The 26,856-nt window shown below is 34.0% G+C and overlaps 1 protein-coding gene and 1 non-coding gene across 19 annotated transcripts; both read left to right on the top strand.

The window, feature by feature from the left end:
- The first annotated feature begins 1,930 nt into the window (after positions 1 to 1,930).
- Positions 1,931 to 25,208, top strand: LOC18443355 (Ribosomal protein S5 domain 2-like superfamily protein). 18 transcript variants are annotated; one of them, XM_088866841.1, is made up of 14 exons: positions 1,958 to 2,683; positions 3,103 to 3,330; positions 3,525 to 3,576; positions 3,705 to 3,853; positions 8,686 to 8,832; positions 9,369 to 9,482; positions 9,804 to 9,904; positions 12,178 to 12,198; positions 13,691 to 13,763; positions 13,886 to 13,953; positions 15,740 to 15,872; positions 22,098 to 22,186; positions 22,683 to 22,780; positions 24,836 to 25,208. In XM_088866841.1, the coding sequence occupies exons 5-14, from the start codon at positions 8,727 to 8,729 to the stop codon at positions 24,942 to 24,944; spliced, it is 912 nt and encodes a 303-aa protein (XP_088722967.1). In that variant the 5' UTR covers positions 1,958 to 2,683; positions 3,103 to 3,330; positions 3,525 to 3,576; positions 3,705 to 3,853; positions 8,686 to 8,726; the 3' UTR covers positions 24,945 to 25,208. The 18 variants fall into 18 exon arrangements, 17 of the variants coding, with proteins under 17 accessions (XP_088722969.1, XP_088722974.1, XP_088722967.1 ...); XM_088866839.1 differs by lacking the exon at positions 3,705 to 3,853 and having other exon boundaries at positions 1,972 to 2,683; positions 3,525 to 3,632; XM_088866840.1 differs by lacking the exon at positions 3,705 to 3,853 and having other exon boundaries at positions 2,043 to 2,869; positions 3,525 to 3,632.
- On the top strand, positions 1,948 to 2,019 carry TRNAM-CAU (transfer RNA methionine (anticodon CAU)). Its single transcript has one exon. It is a non-coding gene; the product is annotated as a tRNA-Met (tRNA).
- Positions 25,209 to 26,856: the final 1,648 nt, after the last annotated feature.

Raw genomic sequence — 26,856 nt, 5'->3', positions numbered from 1 at the left:
TTTTATAGACTCAAAATCATTTTTTTCTTTTTTAACATTGTTTATCTAATGATAATAAAGCCATCCAAAAAAATTGGAAATGAAAAAAAATCCTTCTAAGGCCTAAATATAGGTATCTTACCAAAATAAATGGCATATGTTAATTAGGCTAAAAAAATACTTTTTAAATTGTATTTTTAATTTTTTCTTTCTTTGTGATTGTTCATTAGAATAAAAAGAGCGTATATTTCAAATTTTGGATTAAACAAATGGCCATGAGATGGTTTTTTAAGGTTGTTGCATCATATTACTATACAACGGTTGCATGAAATCATTGCCCTACAAATTAGGTGTACTTGTTTTAAAGCCTAGGCTTTATGACAAAAAGTAAAGCCACACCTCAAAATCCTGCCAAAATTATAATTCTAATGTTAAAAAGCTTTCATAATATTGCAATGTTTTTACTCATGATCATTAAAATTTGAAGCCTTATGGATGGTGTAGGCCCAAGATATCCGAATTACTTGAAGCCAAGAGGTTTTGTGCTCCTATGGGAGTGACTTGTTTACTCCATCAGGTAAAACCCAATCTAGGAGTATTTTGAGGACCCAAATATTGGGATGTAACCTCCTATCTAATTAAAAGAAAAAGGAAAGTAATAGGAATTGAATCGCACACTATATGTGACTGAAAAAATAAACATCCCAAGATTGAATAGAGACCGTTTAATTTTATACGACGAGAGCTAAGTATTGAAGAACTCAAGGCCTCAATTTCTTTTTATTATTGAAAATAACTACCAGATGATTCTTACATAGAACCCAAAATTTCAAATTAAAAAAAAATTTCCTTCCAAGTAGCTCTTTTGCACGAGTAAGCGTAAACTATGCTCTTGTGAGGGCATGTACATGCTAATACGTGAGCCGTTGACTGTCCAAAACAATGTGTTACATGAAATTATTTTCTGTTAGATCCATAATTATCAAGATCAAGATAATCAATGTGAAAATTTTCAGGTATCAAAACATGATGGGATTTGAGCTACAACTTCAAAATATGATGACCCTATACCAACTTCTCCCTTAAATATTCATTGGAGAGCTTAAGGATACGGTCTTTGTGGAGTTGTTGATAAAGTCGCACCTTAAAACTTGTTTTGAAAGAACGCAGTTTTTATGCATCCGTGCAATCTCCACCATCCAACAATTTGGACGGTGGAGATTTATGCGGGCTAGCAGACTAGTCTATACAAAACAATTTACCTTCCGAAAAATGTAATTCTAGTGCCCAAGACCCTAGCAAATGGCTTGAAAAATATATGTTCCCCTGTGACTATAGAATTGAAGCACATATATGATAGATGTAGCACATTTGAAATAGACAATCTAAATAATGGGTATAAAAAATATAAAAAAAATATTCTTAATAAAATAAAATAACCAAAATACTTCTGAAAGTTTAAAGGGGTATTTTGATTATTGTATTTTATCAAATTTTTTATTTTTATTTTTTTAAGTGTGCCCCATTGATATGATGGGGCATACCAAGTTTTATATTTATACAATTTATATAAAAAAAAGTTAAAATTAAAATACTTTGAGGCATCGGATCTAAATCAAACGGCAAGTGATCTAAATTGGACAGTTGGATAAAGAAAGTATATATCTTATATACAATAAAGGAAGTATAGAAATCTTTCCCACAAAATACATCACTTTTTGGGCTTGAAGTCGCTTTTTTCTAGACTCATGATGGTCGAGGTTGAGACGATCAATTTACAACTTTTCCAATACTAAGCTTTCGGGTAGGAAATACTTTTCTTGGACGGTCTAGTACTCCAACCATAAAAAACTACAATCCTAGTCCACACGGAGCACTAATTCATTTGTGCTTCAAAACCATGATCCAAAGATCACTTATATGAGTTAAGAAGTCTTTTAAATTTTTGTTTACCTTACTTTCAACACCATCAGAGTGGCGCAGCGGAAGCGTGGTGGGCCCATAACCCACAGGTCCCAGGATCGAAACCTGGCTCTGATAAATTTATTTTTCTTGTTTTCTGAGTGATTATTATTATTTTTTTTGTGATTGTTTTCTTTTGTGATTGTTTTTTTTTGTGATGATTGTTTTCTGAGTGATTATTTTTTTTGTTGTGATTGTTTGTTTGTTTTCTCGTTTTCTGAGTGATTATTATTATTTTTGTTGTGATTGTTTTTGTTTTTGTTGTGATTGTTTTCTTTTTGTGGTGATTGTTTTCTGAGTGATTATTTTTTTTGTTGTGATTGTTTTCTGTTGACCTAAAATGATTCTGAGTGATTATTTTTTGTTCTGATTGTTTTCTGTTGACCTAAACTGGTTAATTTTTTTGTTGTGATTGTTTTCTGAGTGATTATTTTTTTGTTGTGATTGTTTTCTGTTGACGTAAAATGATTCCGAGTGATTATTTTTTTGTTCTGATTGTTTTCTGTTGACCTAAAGTGATTTATTTTTTTGTTTTGATTGTTTTCTGTTGAGCTAAAGTGATTTATTTTTTTGTTGTGATTGTTTTCGGTTGACCTTTTGTGTGGTTGTTTTCTGTTGACATTTTTGTTTTTTTGTTGTGATTTTTTCCGGATATTTGTGATTGTTTTCTGTTGATATTTTGTGTGATTGTTTTCTGTTGACATTTTTGTTGTGATTTTTTTCTGGCTGAATATCCATATGGGTGAGTAATAGATTTTTGTGATTGCTTTCTGTTGACATTTTTGTTGTGATTTTTTTCTGGGTGAATATTCATTGTGATTTTTTTTTTTCTGTTTTTTTATTTTTTTCTGGGTGAATATCCATAATTTTTATGATTGTTTTCTTTTGACATTTTTGTTGTGATTTTTTTCTGGGTGAATATCCATGGGTACGTAATTTGTGATTTTTAATCTTTTTTTGCATACTCATTTAACCATTTTAAAATGATTGTTTAAGCTTAAAAATTTTTAATTTTATTTTTTGCATACTTATCTAACCATTTTTTTAAAGCAACATTCATCTAATTTTGCATAATTATTCTAACAAATTTTAAAAAGGTTAAGTCTTTTCAGTTGAATTTAAATTTTTTTGTTGTATGGAATGTAACAATTTATTTTGCAGGGTGAGTAATTTGTGAAAGTCGTTGCTCTCTCCTCTTCTTCCGTATTTGCAGAGACAACATCAACATGCTTTTTAGTTTCCGACCAAAAAAATTGCTGCTTTATCCTTCTTCTATATGTGTCCTTAGCATTGTTGATTGTACTGGAGGATTTAGGTTTAGTGGTTTCACTGTGGGTTCGAGGAGAATAGGGGCTAGGTCATGAAAATGGTGCTCTTATGAAACCCTAGGTGAATGTTTTGTTCATTTTCAGAATAATTTATTCATTTGGGGTTTGGTAAATTTTTAGGTTTTTATTCAGACACTTTTCTGAGTATCCATCTTTGAGAGACTGAGTTTATGTATTTTAATTTCTTCCTTTTTAGTACGTCATGTTGCTGATTTAATAAAATTCAGAGGCTAATTCATGTGTTTATTATATCAGAGAAATTGATTCAAGTATTCAAAAAGACCCGAATAATTGACCCGTTTACCAAGTAGAGTATCGCGAAATCTTCCCTCTTTTCATTGTTATACAAGTGTTTATTACCAGGTACTCAATCCATCTTGTTTCATATGAAATTTGTTTTGATTTGATTTGATCTTTTTATGGATGTGTTTTCAGGGAATTCATGGCTTTTTGAAGAGTTAATGCTTGTATTTTCAGCTTTGATCCATCGTAGTCTTCGTGGAGAATAACCTGATTTCCAGTGGTTCTTTGTTTAATTTGGTTCGTTTTTTTACTAAGAATGGGGTGAAACTAGATAAAAAAAGGTATAACTGCTTTGTAGTACTGTGCTCTTTCCCATATGACAACTCCTCCTCGGTGTGCCTTGCTAGAAATCGCTGTTGATTTGATTGTTGCAGATGTAATTTTCATGGAATTCATGGAACTTTTGAAGGTTTGGTGTTGTATTTGTAGCTTAGCTCCGACTGAGTTTTCATGTCAATTGACGTGATTTTCGGCAGTTCTTGTGTTCAATTTGATTTATTTTTTGTTAAGAATGGAGTGAAAGTAGATAGAGAAATTATAGCTGCTTGGTAGTGCCATGCTCTTTCTCGTATTGCAACTCTTCAGTGTGCTGTTCGCTCCAGTATCTATGGCTGTCCTCTGCTTGATTCAATTTGCGAGTTTTCTTCTCTTTCATTACATACTATATGCGCACAATGACTACTTATCTTCAGATTAAGCAGCACACCACCTAATCATGGTTGTCATAGTTAGTGGTGCCCTCTTAGCGGTGGTGGATAACAATGACTTGGGTCAGAAGTTGGCTGGTTCCATATGTTTGTTTTGGGCTCCACAGGGTGTGCGGAACCGAACATAGAGTCTCGCAGAGACTTTGCCAAGTCTAATAAAAAAACCTACTAAACTGTAAGGAACCGGCCAAATTTGGCCACTTCCCAAATGTTGGGCTCGGGCGAGTTTGAGTGGACTGGCTGACTCACCCGAATTCTCCAACATTGTCTCTTGGACCTGTCTTTTGTCAGTTGCTCTGTTTCCTCACTCTCTGGCTTTGCATAACTTGCATGAGAGCATGACATATCTGCGGCCTGTCCAACAGTCGAACCTTATAGGATGTCAGTCGGCACCCAAGGGGCCTTGTGTTTGGAGTCATATTCTCCAAGAGTTCTCATTGTTAGTACCCATTTTGTCTAAGGTTTTCTTTGTGCTTTGGAGGTTACCATGCTGGTGAACTCATCATCAGCAAAATGTTAAGGCTTTCACTGAGAATCATCCTTTGGTAGTCATTATTGCATTCAAACTGGTGACCTTTTCAGTTGTATTTTGGATATGTTTATTGTACAAATAGTTCCTAAATGGTGTTATAGTATCAATTAGGTTGATTCATACTGTCACCTTTTTTTCCCTCTTTTTCAGGTAATAAAGAAAATTAAAGAAAATTTGCTAATGTGACGTATGGATTTAGCCTGTTACAATGCTAGACCTTATATTCATTGTTGCGTGATGGAATTTCTTCCTTAAACAATTAAGAAGATTATGTTGAAATCTCTGTTTATTAATGAAGGTTATAATATCAACAAAGGATTGTTCACTATTCATTCTTTATTTTGTTATGATTCGTATTACTATGTTTTTGATGAAGGAATTTGATTTTGCCTTGATATTTCTGCAGATTTGGGTATCTGGATTATCATAATCATTCTCACTATTCTCCTTGCAATCTATGTTTACTACATGAAGAATCTCTCTCTCTTTGGCCTTTCGTTTCTTGTATGTAATGTGCTACTTGGGTGTTCTATGGTGACACGGCACCTTTTTGTTCAGTCTTATCACCAGTACCGATTTTCTTGTAAGTTGTAGAAGGCATAATAGTGGCAGTAGAGAACTGCAATTTTGTCTCTCTAAATGTCTTCTCTTTTGGAATCGTTTTGACAAAGTGGAGGTGCTTTGGAAAAGCTTGCATTATGTGGCTTCTAGTGTCATTCTAGGAAGTAACAGTGAGGCTTATATAGGTTGAATGGAAATGGGTTGAGTTGATGACACTGATTTGTTTTCAAATATTATTACATGATCTTCTATGAATCTTATCTCTCTCTCTCTCTCTCTCTCTCTCTCACACACACACACACACACACATACACACTGCCTCCAAAACATTAGGCTTTGTGTTCAATTTCTCTTCAACCATTGTCAAGAAAAAGCAAATAGCTGCCATATCTGACCCTGCTTCTGTCCCCAATGTCAAATATATCAAACTTGAAGAATCTAACACAAAGCCAGAAGGCATGTTTGACAGCACAGCTTCAGAAAACCACTGGAATAAGGGTTTTTGGGTAACTTGTTGGAGACCGAAATCTAGAAAACATCTTGTTTGATAACCTATTTGCAATCTTTTTGCAACAGCTTGTTCGATTGGTCATGGAATGCTGAGATTTTGGGAATCAGTCGGTTTTAGCCTTTCATTTAATACTTATTCGATAAGATTTGTTGTATAATAATGAGACTTAATTATAGCCTATCCATAGTAATATCAAGAAAACAGATGGCTCAAGTCATCAGAAAATGGTTGAAATTTTGCGTTATATTGCATTTCAATTACTTCGAATGGGAGAATGAGTAATGGGTGGAGAGTTGCCCTCATGTGGAATGGAGTGCCAGACAACACCATGTGAGAATTTCTAGGATTCAATGGCATGATTCTGATTAAAACTCCCCTCGAACGAAGGACAAGTCACTATGAAGTAGTTATCCTTTTGCTTACATGTTCTCCCTCTTATTAAGAAAAAAACCTAGTGAAATATTTTACCAAATGTACATGTAAATTGAGGATTTCTGCTCTCAATCAAAGATGAGAAGCGATATAATAGATAACAAATTCAAAGCTAGTTTTAATACATAATCAACTAAAACATGCTCAAATACAAAGTCTTTCTGATTCCTATAGCTGGCCCACGTTTGGGCTTGCAATAATATACAAACAAAATTCTTATTTTGAGATGTTAGAGGTTTAGAAAGCTGGAGATTCAGTATATGAATTTCCTCATCATCATCAATTTCCTCTGTCATACTTTCTTCTACGAATTTTCCAAGATCTTTCTCATGTCCACTGTCCAATAGTTTCATTATTTGGATATAATTATACAATATACGTGTGGCAATGATTTTGACTTGTGTTCTCGAAGGATAACCTAATTGACTCTTGGAAGGGCGCTTTTTATATTCCAAACATGTAGTCCACAATATTTTGTATTCATGAATGCCAATGATTAACTATTGCAATCAAGCATTGAAGCTTGAGAATCCTGAATTTCATTGTGGTGGTACTGAATGTCATGTTAAGGGGTTTGCATCTACAAGGTTGTATTTTCTTACACCAAATTAGGCAAGATGATCTGTGGCAGTATTATTCACTGTGAAGTTGCACTGTTGCAGCACCCACAAATCGAATGGCATTACCATGAGGCACTTTCAATGGATTTGTTTGCACCCCTGTTGTGCCATTTAAGACTCTTTGAATTTACAGTGGATCCTTTGCATCCGTGAGCGCATATTGAAATGACATTCAAATGAAAATACAATCACTGCATTCTAGGATAATTCACCCTTCCTATTACAGAATCTTGCATGCAGATGCCTCCTAACCCAAACTAAGATATGTCTCATTGTTTGCTCTAACACATTTCTAGAAATATGAAGTCAGTTACAATAAAGCAAACTAGTATTCTAATAAATTAATTCGTCAATTAGTACACAATTGTTACTTTGGGTTGAACTTGTCACAAGTTGTGATAGAATCAGCGTTTTAAAAGCTGCTCCGGTGGGGTGGATTGTTCACTCACATATCTTTATTGGATCAATAGTCCGGATTAGGTATGGATCGGTCCGCATAAGTGATCCAAATAATATTTAAAATAAAGGACATAAAATAAAAATTAGAATTAGGGTTTTATAGGGTTGGGTTTTAGAAAGGACCTTAGAAAACATTACATAAGCTTAAAAAAAAAGAAAAAAGAAATAGATAGTAGGGTTTTAGAGGGGAACCTGGCCTAGCTTAAAAAAAAGTAAAAAAATAGAGATCATGGTTTTGGGAGAACCAAGCCCAGGCCCACACCCTCTCGTAACCAGTTCGGTCCTGACTGCTTCCATATCGATCGACATTCTGGATGAGAAATCGTCAGGTTTTAAAATACTAGACGCTATGTTCTTTTGTTCCACAAAGGAATTGCAAAAGTTGGTCCCATTGCTAAAATCTCATTATTTGAGGAGGAGTAATTTTATTTTTAAATTTCCTCAGTAGAAGATCAAAATTAAAAGTAACAAATGCATAAACAGAAAACTGAAGAAACGAGGTCTTTCTAAACTTTTAACTCTTTTTTTTTTTTTGGGGTGAGAATTTTGAGATTTTCAGTATATCCTTATTGGAAAATGTATGAAAATAAAAATAATAATGGAATAAAAAAATGGAATTTACAAAATAAGCCTAATTTATCAATTTTTTAATATTTTTTATTATTCCAATTCATTATAACGTGTATTTTGATGGTCTTTTCGAAAATATACCGAAATAACAAGTAAAATGTTACCGTTCATCTCTTTGGTAAATTTTGATGAATTTCTTTAAAAAAAAATGAAGAGATAAAGGAGGTTTTCAAAAACCTTAACATTTTCTGTTCTGTTAGGTAATATATATCTCTGTCAAAAATATTAAATAAAAATGAGTACAACCTAAACAACAAAAAAATGAAAAAGAAATATTCGCCCATTCGGCATATTTAGTCAACGATTTTTTAAAGTTTCATCTTTTTGCAAACATAGATCCTTAAATTTAAACAATTTTATTGAATAGCTTTTATTGTAAATAAAAATCATCCTAAATTCCATGGGAGTGAGAGAGAAGTGCACTATTTTTTTTTTTTTTTTTTTTAATATATAGTTAAGAGAGAAGTGCACTCTGGCCCTGCCAAATTATTCATGTACAGGCATGCTCCCGCGGGAGTATGATATATGCGCTATTTCCTATTTCCACCGACGTTATACGTGACAGCATGGGGTGCAAATACTGGGGTTTTTAAGACCGGTTTTTGCTTAAACCCTATTTCTTCTCAAAATCTAGCCGTTGATCCGAATTCTTTCCCGCCAGGATTTAAAAATTCTTCTCTGGAGCATATTGACCAGGCTTTAATGGAGGATTCTAGGGTTGATGGTCGCTCTCCAAACCAGCTGAGGCCTCTCACTTGCTCACGCAATGTGTTAACTAGGCCCCATGGCTCTGCACGTTGGTGTCAAGGTCCCAAAACCATCCATTTCTTCTATTTTATTTTTTTTTTTCTTTGTTTTCTTTGATTTTGATTTGTAAGTTTTCTGTCCAGATTTGGTCTCGATTTTTGTGAGAAAGGGATTCCCAATCAGAGAGCTCATCATTTACCCTTGTGCGTTTTGATTTTCAGGGAATAGTTGGTATTTTTTTGATTTGGGATTTGAGGTTGATGTTTTCTCGGCCAGAGTGTCAGGCAAAAAAAAGAAAAATTAAGTTTTGGCTTTGTGGGTTTTGTTTTCAGGGGATGTTTGTCATTCTTCAAGCTGGGCTTTGACATTGAAATCGTGGTTTTCAAGACCAATTTTTTAACAAAGTTTCAGGTTAAAATAATTCAAATTTTGGCCTCATGGGTTTTGATTTCAGGGAGTATTTATCCACTTTAGATTAGGATTTGATCTTGAAACTTGGGTTTATGTCTTCTTATTTCACAAGAAAAAGTTCACATATGGCGTCTTATTTCAGAAGAAAAAAAATCACCTTTTGGCCTTGTGGGTTTCGAATTTCAGGGGATACAATTGTGTTGGCTGCTGTTTATGGCCCAAAAGCTGGATCGAAGAAGAATGAGAGTCCAGAAAAAGCTTCCATTGAGGTGCTATGGAAGCCCAAGTCAGGACAAATTGGTAAGTTTCTCATGGTTTTGTGTTTCTTTTTTTTTTGTTTGACTTATTCTCTTTTTTGTCATTTCCCTTACTTCTTCTCGACATTTTCTGGTCACATATTTTCTTGACAATTCAGCATAAATGGCTAGCATCCTTGTACTTTTGAAAGTAATGTTGTAGCTTGGACATTTTTAGTATTTTTGTAGTTTTATTGGTTTAGAATACTTAATGTTTCACATGCCTTGCTTAGTTTTTTATGTAGTTAAGACCAGACGTGTATTCATTTTTTTTCCTTGTATCAATCAGTTCTCTGACCTTTGAAGGTTTTTGATAAATGTTTAGGCAAAGCAGAAAGGGAGTATGAGATGATATTAACGAGAACATTGCAGAGCATCTTTCTGTCAACTATTCACCCAAATACCACTACATCTGTTATAATTCAGGTGAGGCAGAAATGGTTGTTGTTTCTCTCTTTGAAATAAATTATGTGGCAAATTGTTTGCATCAATTTCATCACCTATGAATTTTATGTTATATTAGCTTTATGAAATATAAAATAGAGACTGAATTGTATGAGAAGCCTGAACCATGAGTAGGTATTTTAAGGCTAACACTGTTCATGTACCCTAATGAAATCCTAAGGTTTAAACAACTTAGGTACAGCTTAATCAAGATTGTTGAACTTTAAAAGGTTCAATACAGGTGTATATCAGCATTCTCATGTTTTATATATGAAATGACTTCTCATACAATTGCCTCCTATGGTACATAGATAAGATAGAATTATCATAAGATAGTATCATCACCATCGTCATCATCATCCGAGCCTTATCCTACTATTTGGGGTTTCCTCTACACAAATCTTTTTCCACCATTCTTCTCAATCAAAGGTCATACCCTCAGTCAGACCATACGTTCAGGATTCATGGAAGGATGTGGCAAAGTTTTATGCTGGCTGCCATACTTAACACAACCCTCCTCCTTTATTCGGCTTGGGATAAATTACGTCACTCATAGCCTAGTGGAATAATGGTGTCACTCATAGCCTAGTGGAATTATGGCGTTGTAATCCTTACCAAGAATGAAAATAATTGGAATTTATATGTGCTCAAGGACACTGCAGATGGATATGGATGTAATTACTTTCCTTAACATGGTATTACTCTTTCTAGCATTTTGAATCATTTGCTGTATATCACAGAAGCCCCTTGTAATTTAGAATATAGTGTTTTAACGACTAATTTCTTCCTTTTACACTTGTTAAGATCTGTTTGTGATGCATTTGTTGACTGTAATATGGTCAATCAATATGGTCCAATTCGACATCTCTCAGTTTCTTTTTGTTTGTAAATAATGATTAACTGAGAAACTTGTGGCTATATCTTGGTTTATTGGATCTTATTGAGGGCTTTATGGGACTGGTAAATGCATTGTAACCTGATATCTCGTCACTTACCTGCCTCCCATGCCGGCTCTTCTGCCAAAAAAAATATGACTCTTATGTACAATAATTAACTTCTGAAAAATCCTGAAAAAGAAAGAAAAATTGGGGCTGTTGTCATAAGCATTGCTCCTTGTTTCAAAATTTTTCTGTGTTATGATTTTTGTTGTTCTCATAAAAATTTGATTTATATTTTTAGCCTTATCCAGAAACTTTTGATTTTGTTCAAGAACATAGAGTCAATTAAGAGTTAATGTGGATTGGCCTTTCTTTTTGAATCCTGGTCATCAACTTGATTTTACATTTTGGATCAAGTTAACTAAATGGAGATGTTCTACTTCTCTGACCCTAGCGATCAACTTGCATTTACACTTTACAGTTTATGAGTCATTACTTTTTGTGGTAGTCGGTGTTTTACAACTCGGCTCAGGCACATGACTTGGCCCTTGGTTGGGCTGAGTTACTCAGGCAAGTCCGAGTTGACTCGCCCAAGTACGGGTTGAGCAGCTTAATGAACTAAAAACCTCAAAAAGCTAAAGAAAATCATAAGAAACAGGTGAAAGTCATAATGAGAAAAAAAAAAAAAAAACACAAACAAGTGATAAACCATAGAAAAAAGTATAGAAATTTTGAAAAAAAAAATCTTGTAGAAAATATCTTCTCAGAAAAAAGAGAAAATTTCAAAAATAGAAAAATATAAAAAACATGTAACAATAAATAATAAATAAACCTAGTTATGTTATAATAGATTTAATCAAATATTAAATCAATTATCAATAAATTATAAGTAATTATATAACAATTATATACCCTTCAAATTTGGGGGGTTTTGGGCTCAGCACCCTGCCTAACCCAAGTAACTCAGGTTAGTCCAAGTTGGAGTGAAATTTAAAAATGCTGGTGGCAATTATTTTTTACACTTTGGCTCCTGTAATGTTCAATCCGCGCCCCTTTGTCTGAACTTGTTAACTAGAAATCCACATTTTTCAATTTAGTATATGGAACCCCATGCCTCTAATGAGGTGCTGAATTTTTAAATTTCCGTCATTTGATTTTCTTATCTTCCTGTTCTAGTTCAGGAAATAATTAGCTTCATGTTTAGATGTTTGCCAGAGCCATCCCATAAATTTATTATAGCAAATTTATGGTTTCCATTTATTACTTGAATTTGATATCATTTAGAGTGCCTCTATTTTTCTTATAACTTAAGCCCCCACAAAATTCTTGCATTTTGACCATTATTTCTTTCTCAAGATTTGTGTATGTCTTTTGCAGGTTATGCATGATGATGGGGCTGTATCTTCTTTAAACGTTTAATGCCATTAACATTCCATTTATCGGCATTTATCTTACCTCAATGTTCCTCTTGATTTTTCAGTAACTTTAATGCTTCTATGCTATATTTTGCTTCAGTTGTCTTTATCATCTAGTTTGGCTACTTTAGTTGCCATGAAATTATTTTGGTTGAAATCAAGTTACTACATTTATCCTTTATTGAAAAAGACCAGTCACAAAGGGCACGCATGTGTATTTGCGTACCAGTCTGGGTATAACCACCTGTTCAACTGGTTCAAGCTGATTTTAAAGAATGATTGGGGGAGGAGGTGTAGTTTTTTGGTTTAGATGTTGTGTGGGAAGGCTTTGATGATCCAATTTTTCAAGATTCGGATATTCATTGGAGATAGACAGAGTGACTAAGTTACTTAAGTAATTGGTTGATTTAGGGAAGCCATTGAAGTTAGAACTTTGGAGGGATGCTCTAGAATCCAAAGATTTTAAAATTAGTTGGACTAAGACAAAGCATATGGAGTGCAAGTAGAGACGAGAAAGTAGTTAAGATTGACAGTTAGGAAGTACAAAAAAGACTGCACGTTTGATATCTTGGGTCGATAATCCACGAAAATGGAAAGATCGAGGAAGATGTCGCACACAAAATTAGAGCTGGGTGGGTGAAGTGGAGATGTGCAACTGGAATTTTATGTGATCGCCGCATACTAATGAGGCTGAATGGCAAGTTCTATAGGATGACGGTGAAACCAGTTTTGCTCTATGGGGCGGCGGTTGATTTAGGGAAGCCAAGAGTCAATGTCTTATGAACACCTTTGGCCTCATATAATGAAAGCTCACTTTGTTTTGAGTGACAACTAGATAACTATGAGCTATTCTAGCCTGGTTCGGATGAGAGGCAAAACGCTTTAAGGTTGAAGCTTTGTTACAAGCCAGACCTAATTGGCTCAACACCAAATCCAACCCGCAGAGAAAAAATTAGGACATAGACTACGTGCATTTGTGCATGTGCTCATCTAAGGTTCAAATGTTTTATTTGAATTTGTCCTCTAATCGCATCTTCTTATGTTAAGTGGCCACTTTCTTTCTCTCTCTCTCTCTCTCTCTCTCTCTCTCTCTCTCTCTCTCTATTATCTGAGGCTTTCTTTTTTTAAGCTAGGAAAATGAAGTTCTCAGTAACATCATACTATATACTTGATATGTACTTCATTTACCTTTTACTTTCATGCACTTGCTGTTATGATTTGTTATTTACTTCATCTTTTCAAATATGTTTAGAAGTTGCTGGTACATAAAGTTGCTCGGTGTATCCTAGGGAAATATTTCATCCCAACTTTGCACCACATAATGTTGGTTAAAAAAGCTATTCACCAAATAAAAGTTTACCCTAGGTTGAGTAGTTCAACTTGCTCTTATGCTTATCATCCCACTTCACAAAAACTGCTTTACCTTCAATGTGTATACTCCAAGTCCATGGTCCATATCCTTGACAGTTTATTAGCTCCTTCCATGTGCCATAAATGCTGCTTGTGCCGCCCTTGTTGATGCTGGGATACCTTTGAAAAGCCTTGCTGGTAAGTTAAAATTAAACCTCTCTTAATGTTGATGTTTTCATTTATAATCTTTATCAGTGTAGTTATGTTTGTCATTTCAAATTTTGTGGTTTATTAATAACCCTTTCATGATTAATTTACAGTTGCAATCTGCTGTGGTATAACAGAGAGCGGGTCAATAATTTTAGATCCCACCAAGCAAGAAGAACAGGTACTGTTCTGAATTTTTTGTTATATGCATTCCCTCCGGTTAACTTGAGTTTGTAGCTTGTTATGCAATAATTTATTTGAGTTGTTGCATAGAAAGATTTATACAAAAATAATGCTGGTAAGAAGAGGCCCTGGAACTATCTAAGATGAGTTTTGGAACTTGGTCACAGCCCTTGTTCAACTTTCCAATGAGGTGTTCTGGCACTATGGTTTCTAACAAAAACCAATAGATGGCAATTGCCAAGTAACAAAGTACCATGACTGGCTTGAAATGCAATGGAATATGGAAAAGTTGAAGTCCTTTGGATCATCACTGTCCATTGAAATGATGGATTATGATGGAGGGACAGTGGGATCTGCCGGAAAGGCCATGACTTCACTGGACTGTATGAAACATTCATTGGCAATACTCTCTCACACTCTCTCTCCAAGATGGGGTATAATACCGTTCGATAACTTATCACATAAATGTTCTTTGTTCTACGTATCACCTATCATAGTAATTAAACATTATCAAAATACAATGACCTACTAATGCTTTTCTATTTATTTCATAAATGTGGTTTTTTGTGCAATTGTAGTTTGCTTGCTTCTCTCAACTAAACATAGTGATTTGTCGTAGTTTTACTTCTTTTTCTCTTTGTCATGTTGCAGTTTACTTAACGTTAGTTTTATGTATCTTTTATAGTGAATTCTCCTTGGATTGATCCTTTAGGGAATTACATTCCTTAGAAGAGGGGTTTGGTGGTTCCTCTGAGCACATTTCAGTACTCAGACAAATGGAATTAAATAGGCATAAATAATTGCATTGAAAACTCATCTACAAAAATACTGATAACTTGATTGATTCAGGGCTGTAACCAACTGCATGATCAGCATCGTCTTTGGCATATGATGTGCAATGCCAACGCTCTCATGCCTCACCCAATGGTGTAACTTTTATTTAAGAAACTACTTATAAATCCAACTTCGTATTTTGACTCATTTAGTTTTCCATAACAATAAAGGCTATAGTGTTAATACTTGAAAAAATGTGATCAACGATGAAATGAGAGGGAGGGAGGGAGGAAGAGTTACATACTAGTAATGCACATGTAGACACAGATTTAGCTCTATAGAATAACATGCTTATTATCGTATTTTGTCATGTACAACTGCATATAAACATGAGCTCTCACATGCTGTGGGATGCTTCTAGTGAAGTATTTATCTGTATTCTGTTCGATTGCTTATTATACAAAGTACTTTGTTGTAGTAGTATATTAGATTTGGATATCACATTTTTTGCAAATCCACGACTTGACTGTTAAGGCCTAGATCACATTCATTCTTAATGAACTAAATGGATAAGACCCCTGCGTTATATGATGTTCTCTAGTGAAAGCTTCAGCGTACTTAAGTATTCTTATAAGGTTTTCTAATTGTAAGGTTAGGGAAACACCAAAAGGAAGGTACTGGTCTTGAGAAACAAAATACAAATTTAGAAATTTGAAACTCAGAAATTTAGGAATAATTTTAATTTTGGATTTGTGCAAAGGAAAATAACAGTATGTTGGCCATGTATTAAGTTTGATTTTCAGAGTTCTAAGGCTTTTTCTTTATCCTTTTGTTCGAATTCCATTTTTATTTTTCTATATTGATAACTAGTAAGTGGAAAGGTTCATCAGCAGGAAGGAAGCATACAGCCTAAGGACATAACTCCATAAGAGAAAAAAAAGAAGAAAAATGATAGAATTAGGAAACAACTACAAAGATATTCCACTTATTTCCTTTCATAATTTATGCAGGAAATGCCAGCATTTGCTTATTTGGTATTCCCAAACTCTTCCTTGGCTGTCTTGCCTGGAACTCCTCCACTTATTGAAGGTGAACCAGTCGAACATGGGATCATCACCTCTGTTACTCATGGTGCAATGTCAGGTATAACATGTACTCTCTCTCTCTGTCTCTCTCTCTCTCTCTCTCTCTCTCTCTCTCTCCACCACAAATAGCGCACACACACACTCACTCACTTGAGCATCCATTTTAGGAAAAGTTTAGGATAATTTGCAATCGTCATTATTATAAATTTGTATAAGCATTACTTCGACATAACTGTTTCATTGGATGTGAATGACAATAAGGACTGGAATTCTATCAAAAAGCTTAATTTCAGTCTAGGTATTCTTTTTGCAAATATCCAGTTCATTTCGAAAAATGCCCTCTTCCCTTGATTTTTCCGAACATCTCTAGTGCCCTTTTTTGTGCCGTTAAACTTGTAGACTCTATTAAAAATCTTGATTTCAGTCTAGGTATTATTTTTGCATATATCCAGTTCATTTCAAAAAATGCCCTCTTCCCTTGATTTTTGCTAACATCTCTAGTGCCCTTTTTCTGGCCGTTAAACTTGCAGACTCTTGATTATTTGTGTTTAAGGTATCCTTACGAAGAAATAAGATCATTATCAGATTACTGATTATTTTTTAGACCATACCATAACAATTTTGATATCTCTATACATGTATTGATATGCATATATATAGAAACCCACATATATTCATGTTTTTTCCCTTTCTGGCTAGGTGAGCTCATAAATTTCTATACTGATGATGGTGATGATCGTTGTGATGGGAAGTAATTGTGGTATTAGTACTAATAAAAGTAAAATCTTGCCACTTTCTGCTGCTGCTGTTGCTACTTCCATCGCAAATAATATAAGCAGCAGTACATGGCAGCAGCAGTAGCAGGAGTAGAGGTGATAGCGCGGTAGTAGTAATAGTAAATATAATAATTATGACAAGGGATTGTATACTATGAGACCATTTATTTTTTTCTACAAGGAGGTCACAATTACTTTTAGCTATTAGATGTGAAATCCAATCGATGAAAATGTCACGTTAATCGAGAAATTTTATTTTTGACTTTGAATCCAAACTATGACACATCCTCAACCGCACGACTTCAAATCTAATGGTCAATGATGATTGTGACGTCTTTATATCAAAAGTAAATGGTCTCATTGTATACATTTCATTATAATAAACAACGAGTGGATGTTGTATTCCTTTTGGCCTCATGGGATGTGTGTTCAAAAATGTATATTGACAATAATTAATAGTAAGTCCATGCTGTATTCCTTTTGGCCTCATGGGATATGTGCATGGCGATCATTTCGGTCCAAATTGTTGGAGGAACAGTAATGATGGAGAGAAAAATGGGGCCTACCATCCAAATCATGCCATTTCTGGAGGGCCCCACTGTGTTTCCATCGTTGACTAACCCATTTATCAGATGCTCATGATCCTCATCTCCACATGATTGGTTGTTAAGGTTGGATAATATTTTTTTTAATAAAAATTAGAGCAGATAGATAAATAAGCACTTTTATGTTACGACAAATAACAAGAGTAATAAAATGGCTTTCATGGTTTGGCTTCTCTTTGTTGTTTGCAGTTGACGACTATTTTGATTGCCTTGATCGAGGGCGTGTTGCGAGTGCCAAACTCTCAGAGTTTCTTCGGAAAAATTTGGCACAATCGCAAATTCCCAATCATTCTTCAAAGGCTTCATAGATTTGAGTGCTTTCATTTTAAAGCAAAAAGATTCACAGGGAGAAAAAGTACATCTACATGTTAAGTTCTCAAAATTAGACGAGAAAATAGTCATTGGAAAAAGGGGAGAAAAATAATCAGTATGATCACATGCATGCATGCATGAGGATCCTCAAGAAAAGTGATTTGTGCTGAATGTATTTGTTCGGAAGTCTTATTGTTTTTTTTTTTAAATATTTTTTATATATTTATCTGTTTTCTTACAAGGTTTCTCTAGGTTTATAACTGGGAAGACAAAATTTGTATTTTTTTGTTAGGCTCTATTCCATCTTCGGCGTCAATCAGGGGTACTTTAGTAATTTGCATCATGATTGCATTGCAAGAAATATAATGTGGGAAAGTGTACCATGATCATCATGATTGTAGTAACATATGGTCATGATGTTAATCACTATCCGATCAATGGATTGGAAGGTGATGGCGGTAGAGTGCAGCATAGAATTGACTTTTTTGACATTATGGTGGGGCCCACTCTACCTGTTCGATGTGTAACCGTCCATTTTTTGGATGGCCAAATGTAGATTCTCTCAAACTTGAAATGAATATTTTTCATTTTTAATTTTTTCTGATATTACTTATGACAGGATTCTACCAAAATTCCATATCAAACAAATCCTCCCAAACGAATGACTTGCTTGAAAGAACATATGTACAATTTGCTCTAGCGGGAAAAAGTTATACACTCCCATTTGATAAAGGATGAGGTTGGTTCTTATAACGTGTGGACGTTAAACGATCGAAGTAAGGCGCACCTCTAAATCTTGTTTAAAAAATGTAGTTTCGTACGGGAAACTGCTGCAATGACTTAAAAAACCTATTTTCACTGGAAATAAAAATTTAAAAAGTCCAAAAATAGTGTAGAATGAGTAAATCTATAAATATTTAAATTTTTTTAGAAGAAAAATTGTCCCAGGCTGCATGTCTACATATGCGGTCACAAAAGCGTAAAGCATCCATCTTAAAGATGGATGCAAGTAGGTGTTCCATATAAAAACAATGGAAACTAACTGTCCAAATTTTTTTTTTACTAGAATTATTATTTTTAGTTTTTAAAATTTATTTATTTTTTCATATTCATGATCTCTATGTTAGATATTACATATCCTTAAAAATTAAGTCCAAAATCCATCTCCAAAATAAATTTATTAATAGGCTTGCATTTCTACATATGCGGCTTGACCGCATTGAAACTGAGTCTTTTTTTGGAATTGGACAATTTAGATGATACGTTTAAGAAATACGTTACAAGATGCCCTATGTCCTAACAACGTTTTCAAGTACATTTTTTGAGGCGACTTATTTCTACAATAAAAGGTTGACGCCTCAAATAAACTTTTTCATTTGAAGAAAGGGCCTAGTCGGGGGGTCTAGAAAGAAAGGGAGAGAGAGGACAAAGACTCATAATTGAGTAAGTTGAGTATTTAGATACAAATATGAATATGAGCTCGGATTGCATTCTCCCATGGGAGCACAAAAGAGCCACTCGAAAAAGATCTTTCTCAATAAATTTGCAATCCAATTTAGAATCATCAAACAAGTATAGATTAGTACAAAAAAAAAGACAAACAAAGTACAAGCTTGAGTTTTTAAACACCTAGATTTTCATGCCCATTGGACATTCGATATTAGAACTGGAAAAAGTTTCTATTAGGTTGCAACCTTAAAATGTAGAATTAAAGTGGCCTGAAAGATTCATAAGAAAAAAGTCATTTTGGCATTGGAAAACCCTCTAATTAATTATCTTGATTTCAAAATAAATAGATATGAAAAAAAAGAATTTTAAGTTTAAAAAATAATGTATTTTGCAATACATTATCAAGACCGTTCATTTTTAAGATCTTCATGAGTTTATAGATCTACTTGATTTGAACCACTTTTAGAGTTTAAAGTTTTATAATTGGCAACAAAATTACATCTTATGACAAAATTTAAAGATGCGTCTTAATTTGATTGTTTAAAGTTGTAACCTTATGCAAACTGCATCCATTAAAACTTCATATTTTTTTAATTTTTTTTTAGGATGGTCAAGAAAGTTACAGCCCCAAACTTTGAGGTCCTAAAAATACAGTACTAGGAGTGAAGGACAGTATGCTCAACCCGAAGCATGTAATCTTTTCGGCATCTATTTACGGTCAGCCCCTCATATTGTAGAAATGCGGGCTTGGCAAATAATATATGTTTTCAATTTAATTTGATCCGAATTTTTAGAGGATATATAATCCTTAACATGGAGATCATGAATATGAAAGTTTTTTTTCTTTGAAAACTAGGAGTAATAATTATATTAAAAAAACATTTGGACTGTGAGTTACACTAGTTTTGAGATGGATCACCTATTTGCATCTATCTTTAAACTAGATGTTTACCGCATGAAACAAATTTCCAAATCTAAATTCAAAAAGAAAATAGTTTATATAGAGCCGAGGTTCTAAACATTCATTACACATTCAAATTAGAGCACATGTCAAAAATTTCACTAGAAAAGGTTATTTGATGCCAAAAAATGAATTTCAAGTTTTGAAAATAGTGCATATTATAATGCATTTTTGGATTGTCTACTTTCAAGATTTTAAAGTTTTTATAGATCTGCTCGATCTACACTATTTTTTAAATTTTAAATTTTATAATTAGAGATAAAAATATATTTTAAAACGATCACAAAAATTTTCAATATTAAAACCGCATTTTTTGGCACTATTTGAAGGGGCGCTCAACTTTGACTGTTTAGAGCCGCGGCTCTATACAAACCGCACCTAATTGGAAAGGTTCAAAACAGACTGGGGAGCCGGGAAAATAGGCTGCTTTTAGAGTGAGAAACAGTGAGATGTTTGTTTTGTTTATAGAGAGAGAAAGTTCTCTTTGATTCTCATTTCAAATACGGAGAAATGAATGCAGGTAAGCTTATCCCAAACCATTTCTAGCGCTTTCTGAGATTCTCTCTGATCAATTAATTGATTTTAAGCTATCATCTGAGCTTAAGCGTTGAAAATCTCTAGGGTTTAATGGGTTTGTTCGAGTCATTATACGAAATTTAAGCTTGTTTATCAGTTTATGCTGTATTTCTGGTTTTTTTTTTTTCTCTCTCTTTTTGTGGTGGAATAGCTCTCCTTGTTGTGATTATAGTTCTTAGTTTCTTGTACTTATGTTTAATCCATGATTCTAGTTGTTTGACACTGACTCTTCATTATTGCATTTTAAATTTCTCACTTAATTTATGTCTCATACCATGATAATTGCTCTATCTTATGTAACTGCGGATGATTTGTGTTACTGTTTGGATTATGGCAAAATTTGTCAGTGGAATACGTCACAATTAGCTTAATTTCCATGGGATTAATTTAAGTTAGTTATAAGCTATGAGATTGCTTCTGAACCTTGTCGAAGTTAAATTTATTCACTATCATCATCGTCATATTCTTCTTCTTAATCTTGTTATTTTTCTTCTGTTTTATAATGTTGTTTAATATGTTAAAATGAGTTTTAGATTGAACTCAAACTAAATAGGGAAAAAGGAAAAGCTGCGAAACAGAAAAAAAAAAGGAGAAGAAGAAGAAGAATGACAGGATGGAGCAAGCTAATTTGTGATTACAGAATCCTTGTTGAATTGATTCATTTCATTGCGTTTTTTGGAGTTCAATCAGCTTGAGTTCTTTAATAAAATAAGGCCCCATTTGAATGGCCAAACAACTCCAGTGAGAAAGGTAGTTTAATAGAGATCTGGAAAGAAGTCTCTTTTCCCAGTGTTGGGGCCATTTTTGGAAAAAGTGGAGTTGCATAACGGGCTCGCCATGAATATTAGTGGGCAATGCTCCACTATTTTTTTCTCCTAAATGAGAGGGTGGAACATCGGTGTTAGTCCTTTTCATCTGGCCTGTCCAAACAGGCCTAAGATATTAGATGATGGGATCACCTGGATTGTTTGAGGGAGATTAATCTTCTTACAATCAAGTATAAACCTGAAGAAGAATAAAATAAAAATGTGAAGATTAAATACAAACACACTGTTACTTAAGGGGGTTATTTGTTCTTACACTAGAAATGTGTCTTAAGCAATGATGTATATAGTAATTGTATGTTATTTACTCTGAGATTATATGATAATTGGGCAATGATATCAGAACTATGTGTATGGTATTGGTGTTCTATTCACTTCCCATGAAATATTGCGTTTTTTTTTTTTATTCTTATGAGGAATATGTGTATTGGATGCACTGAAACCAGCCAGTTCCTTGTGCCTTTTGAAACTATACACAAAACTCTCATTGACTTATTGACATTTGAATTTGACTTCTAATTAATGAAATTTGGAAGGCTTTTTTATTTCAGGTTGTTTATCTTTCCTGAGTTCATTTTGTTCATATATTAAATTTGACATTTGAATGTGACAGATCAACAAGAATGTTTGGCAATTCAATGTGCATGTTTTAAGAGACTTGAGCATAGGTTCTATGATTATAAATGAAGAAAGTAATGAAGTGGCTATATTTTGTCTAAATAATCTGAATGCATGAACAACCATTTCCATACAACAATTATATTTTATCTGACCATACAGGTGGTGCATTTGGTGGGAATAGGGGATTGAAGCCTGTGCCTCCTGAAAAAGGTGTATTTCCTTTGGATCATCTACATGAATGTGACGTGGTAGTATCTTCCTCTGTTTTTTGCATAACCTTTCTGATATTCATCATATTTTTGGGAAGGCAAGTCATGTTTCCATTGTACATCATTACTTTATTAGGTATAGGCAATGTTTGAAAACCCAAATCGACTAGGTGAACCGACCTTTCGGAAATTTGGTCCAGATCGGTGAATCGTTCTGATTCTCTAGTGTGAGAACCAATCCAACCAAATCAAAAAATTGAAAAAAATAAAAAAGAAACAACTGATAAAAATATAATGTGTGCGTGTTAGGCGGTCTTGATTTCGGATTGCCTAGTTCCCTACCAGACTCGCCTGGTTTGGGAGTCCATGGGAGCCGAACTGATTGCCAATTTGGAAAAGGAACTGGGTCGGTCTGGACCGATTCCTTGTATGGATTGTTGATTCCCGATTTGGAACCGTTGCAGTTTTTAAAACACTAGGTGCAAGTTTATCTTTTGCTTTCAATATTCTTATTTGATTGTTGTGGTATTCTTAGGAAAAGAAAGCATACATTTCTTGCCTCAAGTCATCTAACTATCAGTCAGAAAGATGCAGACAATTATCAAAGAAGTACCTGGAATGCCGCATGGAAAGGTATGTATGCTTGGTCAAAATTCATTGAATTGAGTATTTATTCGAATCTCTTGTTTTGTGTCAACTAGCAAATCTCTCTTCATGATATTAAAATGTGCCTATTAACTGTTTGGCCCTAAGAAGCAACCTGAGTAAATTGATGGTGCCTTTGGCTAGTTGGTACAGGCAAACCCTACTATAATGAAATTTTAATGGGATTTGTAATCGGGTGGGTTGGTTGTTGACTCCTTTGAAATACTGATTCTGCATTGCTTGGTTCAAGAGCAGTGCCAAGAACTCACCCATTCTAGACTCTATCAGTCTGGTACAATCGTATGACTTTGTCACTCATTAAAATGGTTTTTGTTGTCTATAAAACTCATAACATCATCATCATCATCATCCAAGCCTTATTCCAACTATTAGGGGTCGGCGTAAAATACATAATATGATGTAGCCAAAGGTTTTAATAAGTGTTAGGAAAGCAGTGCTAGTGATTAGAGCTGGACTTAGTATATGGTGTAGGCAGTTGGGCCTCATCAGTTATTTTTCTTCTTAATAATTACAAATATTAATTGAAATAAGGGATAGTCCACTAGTCAAGTTAAATTTAGAAATATTAAGGAAAACTTTACTTTCATAAGTAGTTTTAAGCGATGCTTAATACTCGAACAGTGGCCAACTTGGTCACTGCCAAAACCTAGTTGACTCTCTGAGTTTTCCTTCTTTTTTTTATTTTTTTTTGTTTTTTTGTGAAGAAATAAAATACAAAGTTTTGGTAGTGGGAATTGATCCCTGCTCCTCATCCGATATATGCCATAATACTAACACATTGACAGAGACTACGTATTTGTCAAAAGGGTAGGTTTTTTATAAGCTGTCAACCTTTGAAGTAAGGCACACCTCAAAACTATGTCAAAGGTTGCAATTTAGGTTCCACAAAGCCTTGCGATGGAATAATAATCTACAGTCACGCCTAATTATAAACTTTAATGCTAAACAAATGATGCAGATCGAGCAAATTTTAAGCGATGGAATTTTTTGAAAATGGACGGTCCGGATAATGCATTACAAGATGCACCATTGTCATGACTTGAAATCCTTTTTTCCTTCACATTATATATCTTAAGGTTGAGGTGATCAATTTAAAGGTTTTTTTAGCATCAGAATGACCTTTCTTGCTGGGTTTTCTGAGGTGTGCTTGTCTCTATCATATAGGTTGTCATCTTATATAAGCTTTTTCCTTTGTAAATGTATAACAAGTTATATAGGGTAATATCAGCTGGAGAGTTCAAAACCACTCTAAGCCCCTGCAAATCATATTTTCTCAAGAAAAATGGATTTGGAGCTCCTAAAATGGTGCAATTCTAACTGAAAACTAAGTGCCATTGAAATGGACTATCGAAACTGCGCGTTCAGATGGAATTCAAGAAGGAGCGCTTTTGGGGCTCCAAATCCAATTTTTATCAGGATCTTGATCTTCGGGGTCAAGAGGATTGAGTTGCAGATTTTTAGTTCCTCAACCATCAAAATTATGGAGAAATGAGGGGGCACCACATTTTTTCGACTGAGACAGGGGACCTCAACACTTATTTTTCCAGTTAATATATAAACGAACATGGATGCAACTTGAGTTTTTTATATATAAAACTCACCCAATGTATGAATAACTCATAGAACTTCAAGTTTTTTTCCACATGAAACGAGTTTTTAGTCACTTGAATTCAAGTATAAACACAGTGGAGATAAGGTGCATGTACTTATCATTAACTAGTCATTCTTCCTCCATTTTTTCTTATGGTTGATTTTCTGCATTATGAATTGTATTGCGCGATATTGATTCCCAAAATTGGTTCCACTTTGCTTCATTTTTACCTTGCTACTTGCCCACAAGGAAAAAGAATGAAAAATAAAATAAAAGTGAGCTCCATGAACATGTTTGTGCCTGATTTCATGTCTGATTTAAAGTCAGCTTATGTCAGTTGCACATTCAATGACTTGAAGGAGAAGTAAAATAAACCTGTGAAATGGCAATGGCTGCTATCTCCAAGCACTGATTTTCGTCTTTTTTTTTAGGAATTTGATGGCAAAGCAAGACATGTCAGAGCTTGGATTTGGCAAGGAAAATGATACAGATTCGTCTAAAGTTGGAACCGTCGAAACAGTGGAAAACAGGGGCACTTAGTTTTGAAGACCAAATATGAACCATTCAGTTGTAAGCATATGAGGAAGTTTAAACACTAAAATGTAAAGAATATCAATGATGTTACGAGGCAGAAGTTCAAATTTTTCGAGCAAGAAATTTTCGCTGATTCCATGGAAAAGCCAAATTGCCTCTAATTTCATCTCCTTTTCCATGGACTGGTTTGGTGATTACTTGTGTCGAGATTCAAAGTTCAATGGATTTTCAATTTTTAGAATTCAAATAATTGATATTGCATGATACAAAGCGCAATCCAAATCACCAGAAGTGAAGAATGAAGTAAGTAGTCCTTGAACATTTATCGAACGTTTCTTTGCAAGCTTGGAAATTCTTTTCTGGTGTTTCGGTATTTCATACTCCTCTCTCTCTCTACAATCAAACCTGTTGCATCATCTTTCTGACTTGATGAATTGTGAGCATGGTGCAAGTGCTTTCCAAGATTTTCCTCATTAGATACTTTTTCTTACTCACAAATACAAAGTTATTAATATAGGACCGGACTGTTGGTTGGACTGGTAGCACCGGCGGCTGGATCCTCAGCATATCCGATTGGATCCTTGGCATGTCCGATGAAGACAATGTATTAAGTTCGACAAAAAAAGGGCAAAACCAGCACTTGACTGGTTGAAACCTTTGGATCAGGTAGTTTTGGCGGCTCTCGACCATCCACTTCTAACCATTTTCCAATTTTCTTGTTTTCTTGGCGAGATGTTATTCTTTCTTTTCCTGTTTTTCTTTAAATTGATTTAAATTCTTTTTATTGCTGAAAATTGAAATATCTCAAAATTTTGGAAAGAAATGTGACATATATGATTAAACGGAAACCTATCCCGGCATGCATAGTGAGATTTATTTTTGGCAGAAAAATGTCATTTTCATTATTAACCATTAAATTTGAAATCCGGGCACTAAAAATGATTTGCAAAGTTTGAGAAATTTTTTATTGAGCATTGTGCACCATCAATGACACGCTTAGTCATTTGATTTTATATTTGGCAGTTAAGAGTGAGTCTGATCTTTATGTGTGAAGCCTTAATTTTATTTGAAGGCTTTTTTTATCTACTTTATTTGATTCCCATAAAAGACAAAGCAACCCACAGATTTTAGACATGGGCAATAAAAGCTCCTCAGCATACTAACATTTGATCATTCCGAAATGCTAAGGACTTTCATTCAATACATTAATATACAAACACGAATAATTTTCAGGAAAACCTACACGTAAATCCTCTTTATGTGATGCAAATCTAAAAATACCTATTTTACGTTATCCAAACTACCTAATCTTTCAACCCATCTACTATTTTTTTAAAAAGCAAAAATAAATTTTAAAAAAATAAAAAACAAAAATAGAACTGGTTTGGACATCCAATGTTTAAATTTATCTCCTAGTTACAAAAAAGAAAAGGAACAACTTCTGACATTCTTGAAATCTTTGCCACTTACCAGAAAAAAATTAAAAAAGAATTGGATTTTCATTCCTTTTCTTTTTCGTATCTTTTTAAGTGCGTGAGTTTGGATAAAAAATCAAAGTTTTAAATAAGTTATTTTCCCTGAAAAGTTACATGATCGAGATTAAGGTTGTGAAATTTTAGATCGAAAATCCATGCATGAGGTGAAATTTGAATGAAATTGCATTTGATTGTATGACATAAAAAACCAAAGTTCTAAATAAGTTAAACTTTTTGCATTCGTGATTCTTCAAATCATCTCATAGGGGATAATGCACCCTTACTCCCACGAACAAAAGAACTACTATGGAGTATTTGTTGGCTCCTAAATTTTGGAGTCTATTTTAGATTAACTCCTTATTTTCAAAAGAAAGCTTCAATTTTGTGTATCCAAACCCTTAAATCTTTAAGAAATTGAACAATCTTTGTTCAATTTCAAGACA

Source organism: Amborella trichopoda, chromosome 5 (assembly GCF_054954075.1).
Source record: "Amborella trichopoda isolate Santa Cruz 75 chromosome 5, AtrichopodaSantaCruz75HAP2 v2.0, whole genome shotgun sequence".
NCBI lineage: Eukaryota > Viridiplantae > Streptophyta > Magnoliopsida > Amborellales > Amborellaceae > Amborella > Amborella trichopoda.
The sequence above is the reverse complement of the archived record's forward strand: the minus strand, read 5'-3'. Positions and strand labels throughout refer to the sequence as shown.

Excerpts from the sequence above, each read along its gene's own strand:
- LOC18443355 (XM_020673066.2), top strand. The coding sequence starts at position 8,550 with ATGCGCTATTTCCTATTTCCACCGACGTTATACGTGACAGCATGGGGT. Across the intron at positions 8,833-9,368 it reads CTCTGCACGTTGGTGTCAAG|GGGATACAATTGTGTTGGCT; the intron begins GTCCCAAAACCA and ends TTCGAATTTCAG. Across the intron at positions 15,873-22,097 it reads TACTCATGGTGCAATGTCAG|GTGGTGCATTTGGTGGGAAT; the intron begins GTATAACATGTA and ends CTGACCATACAG.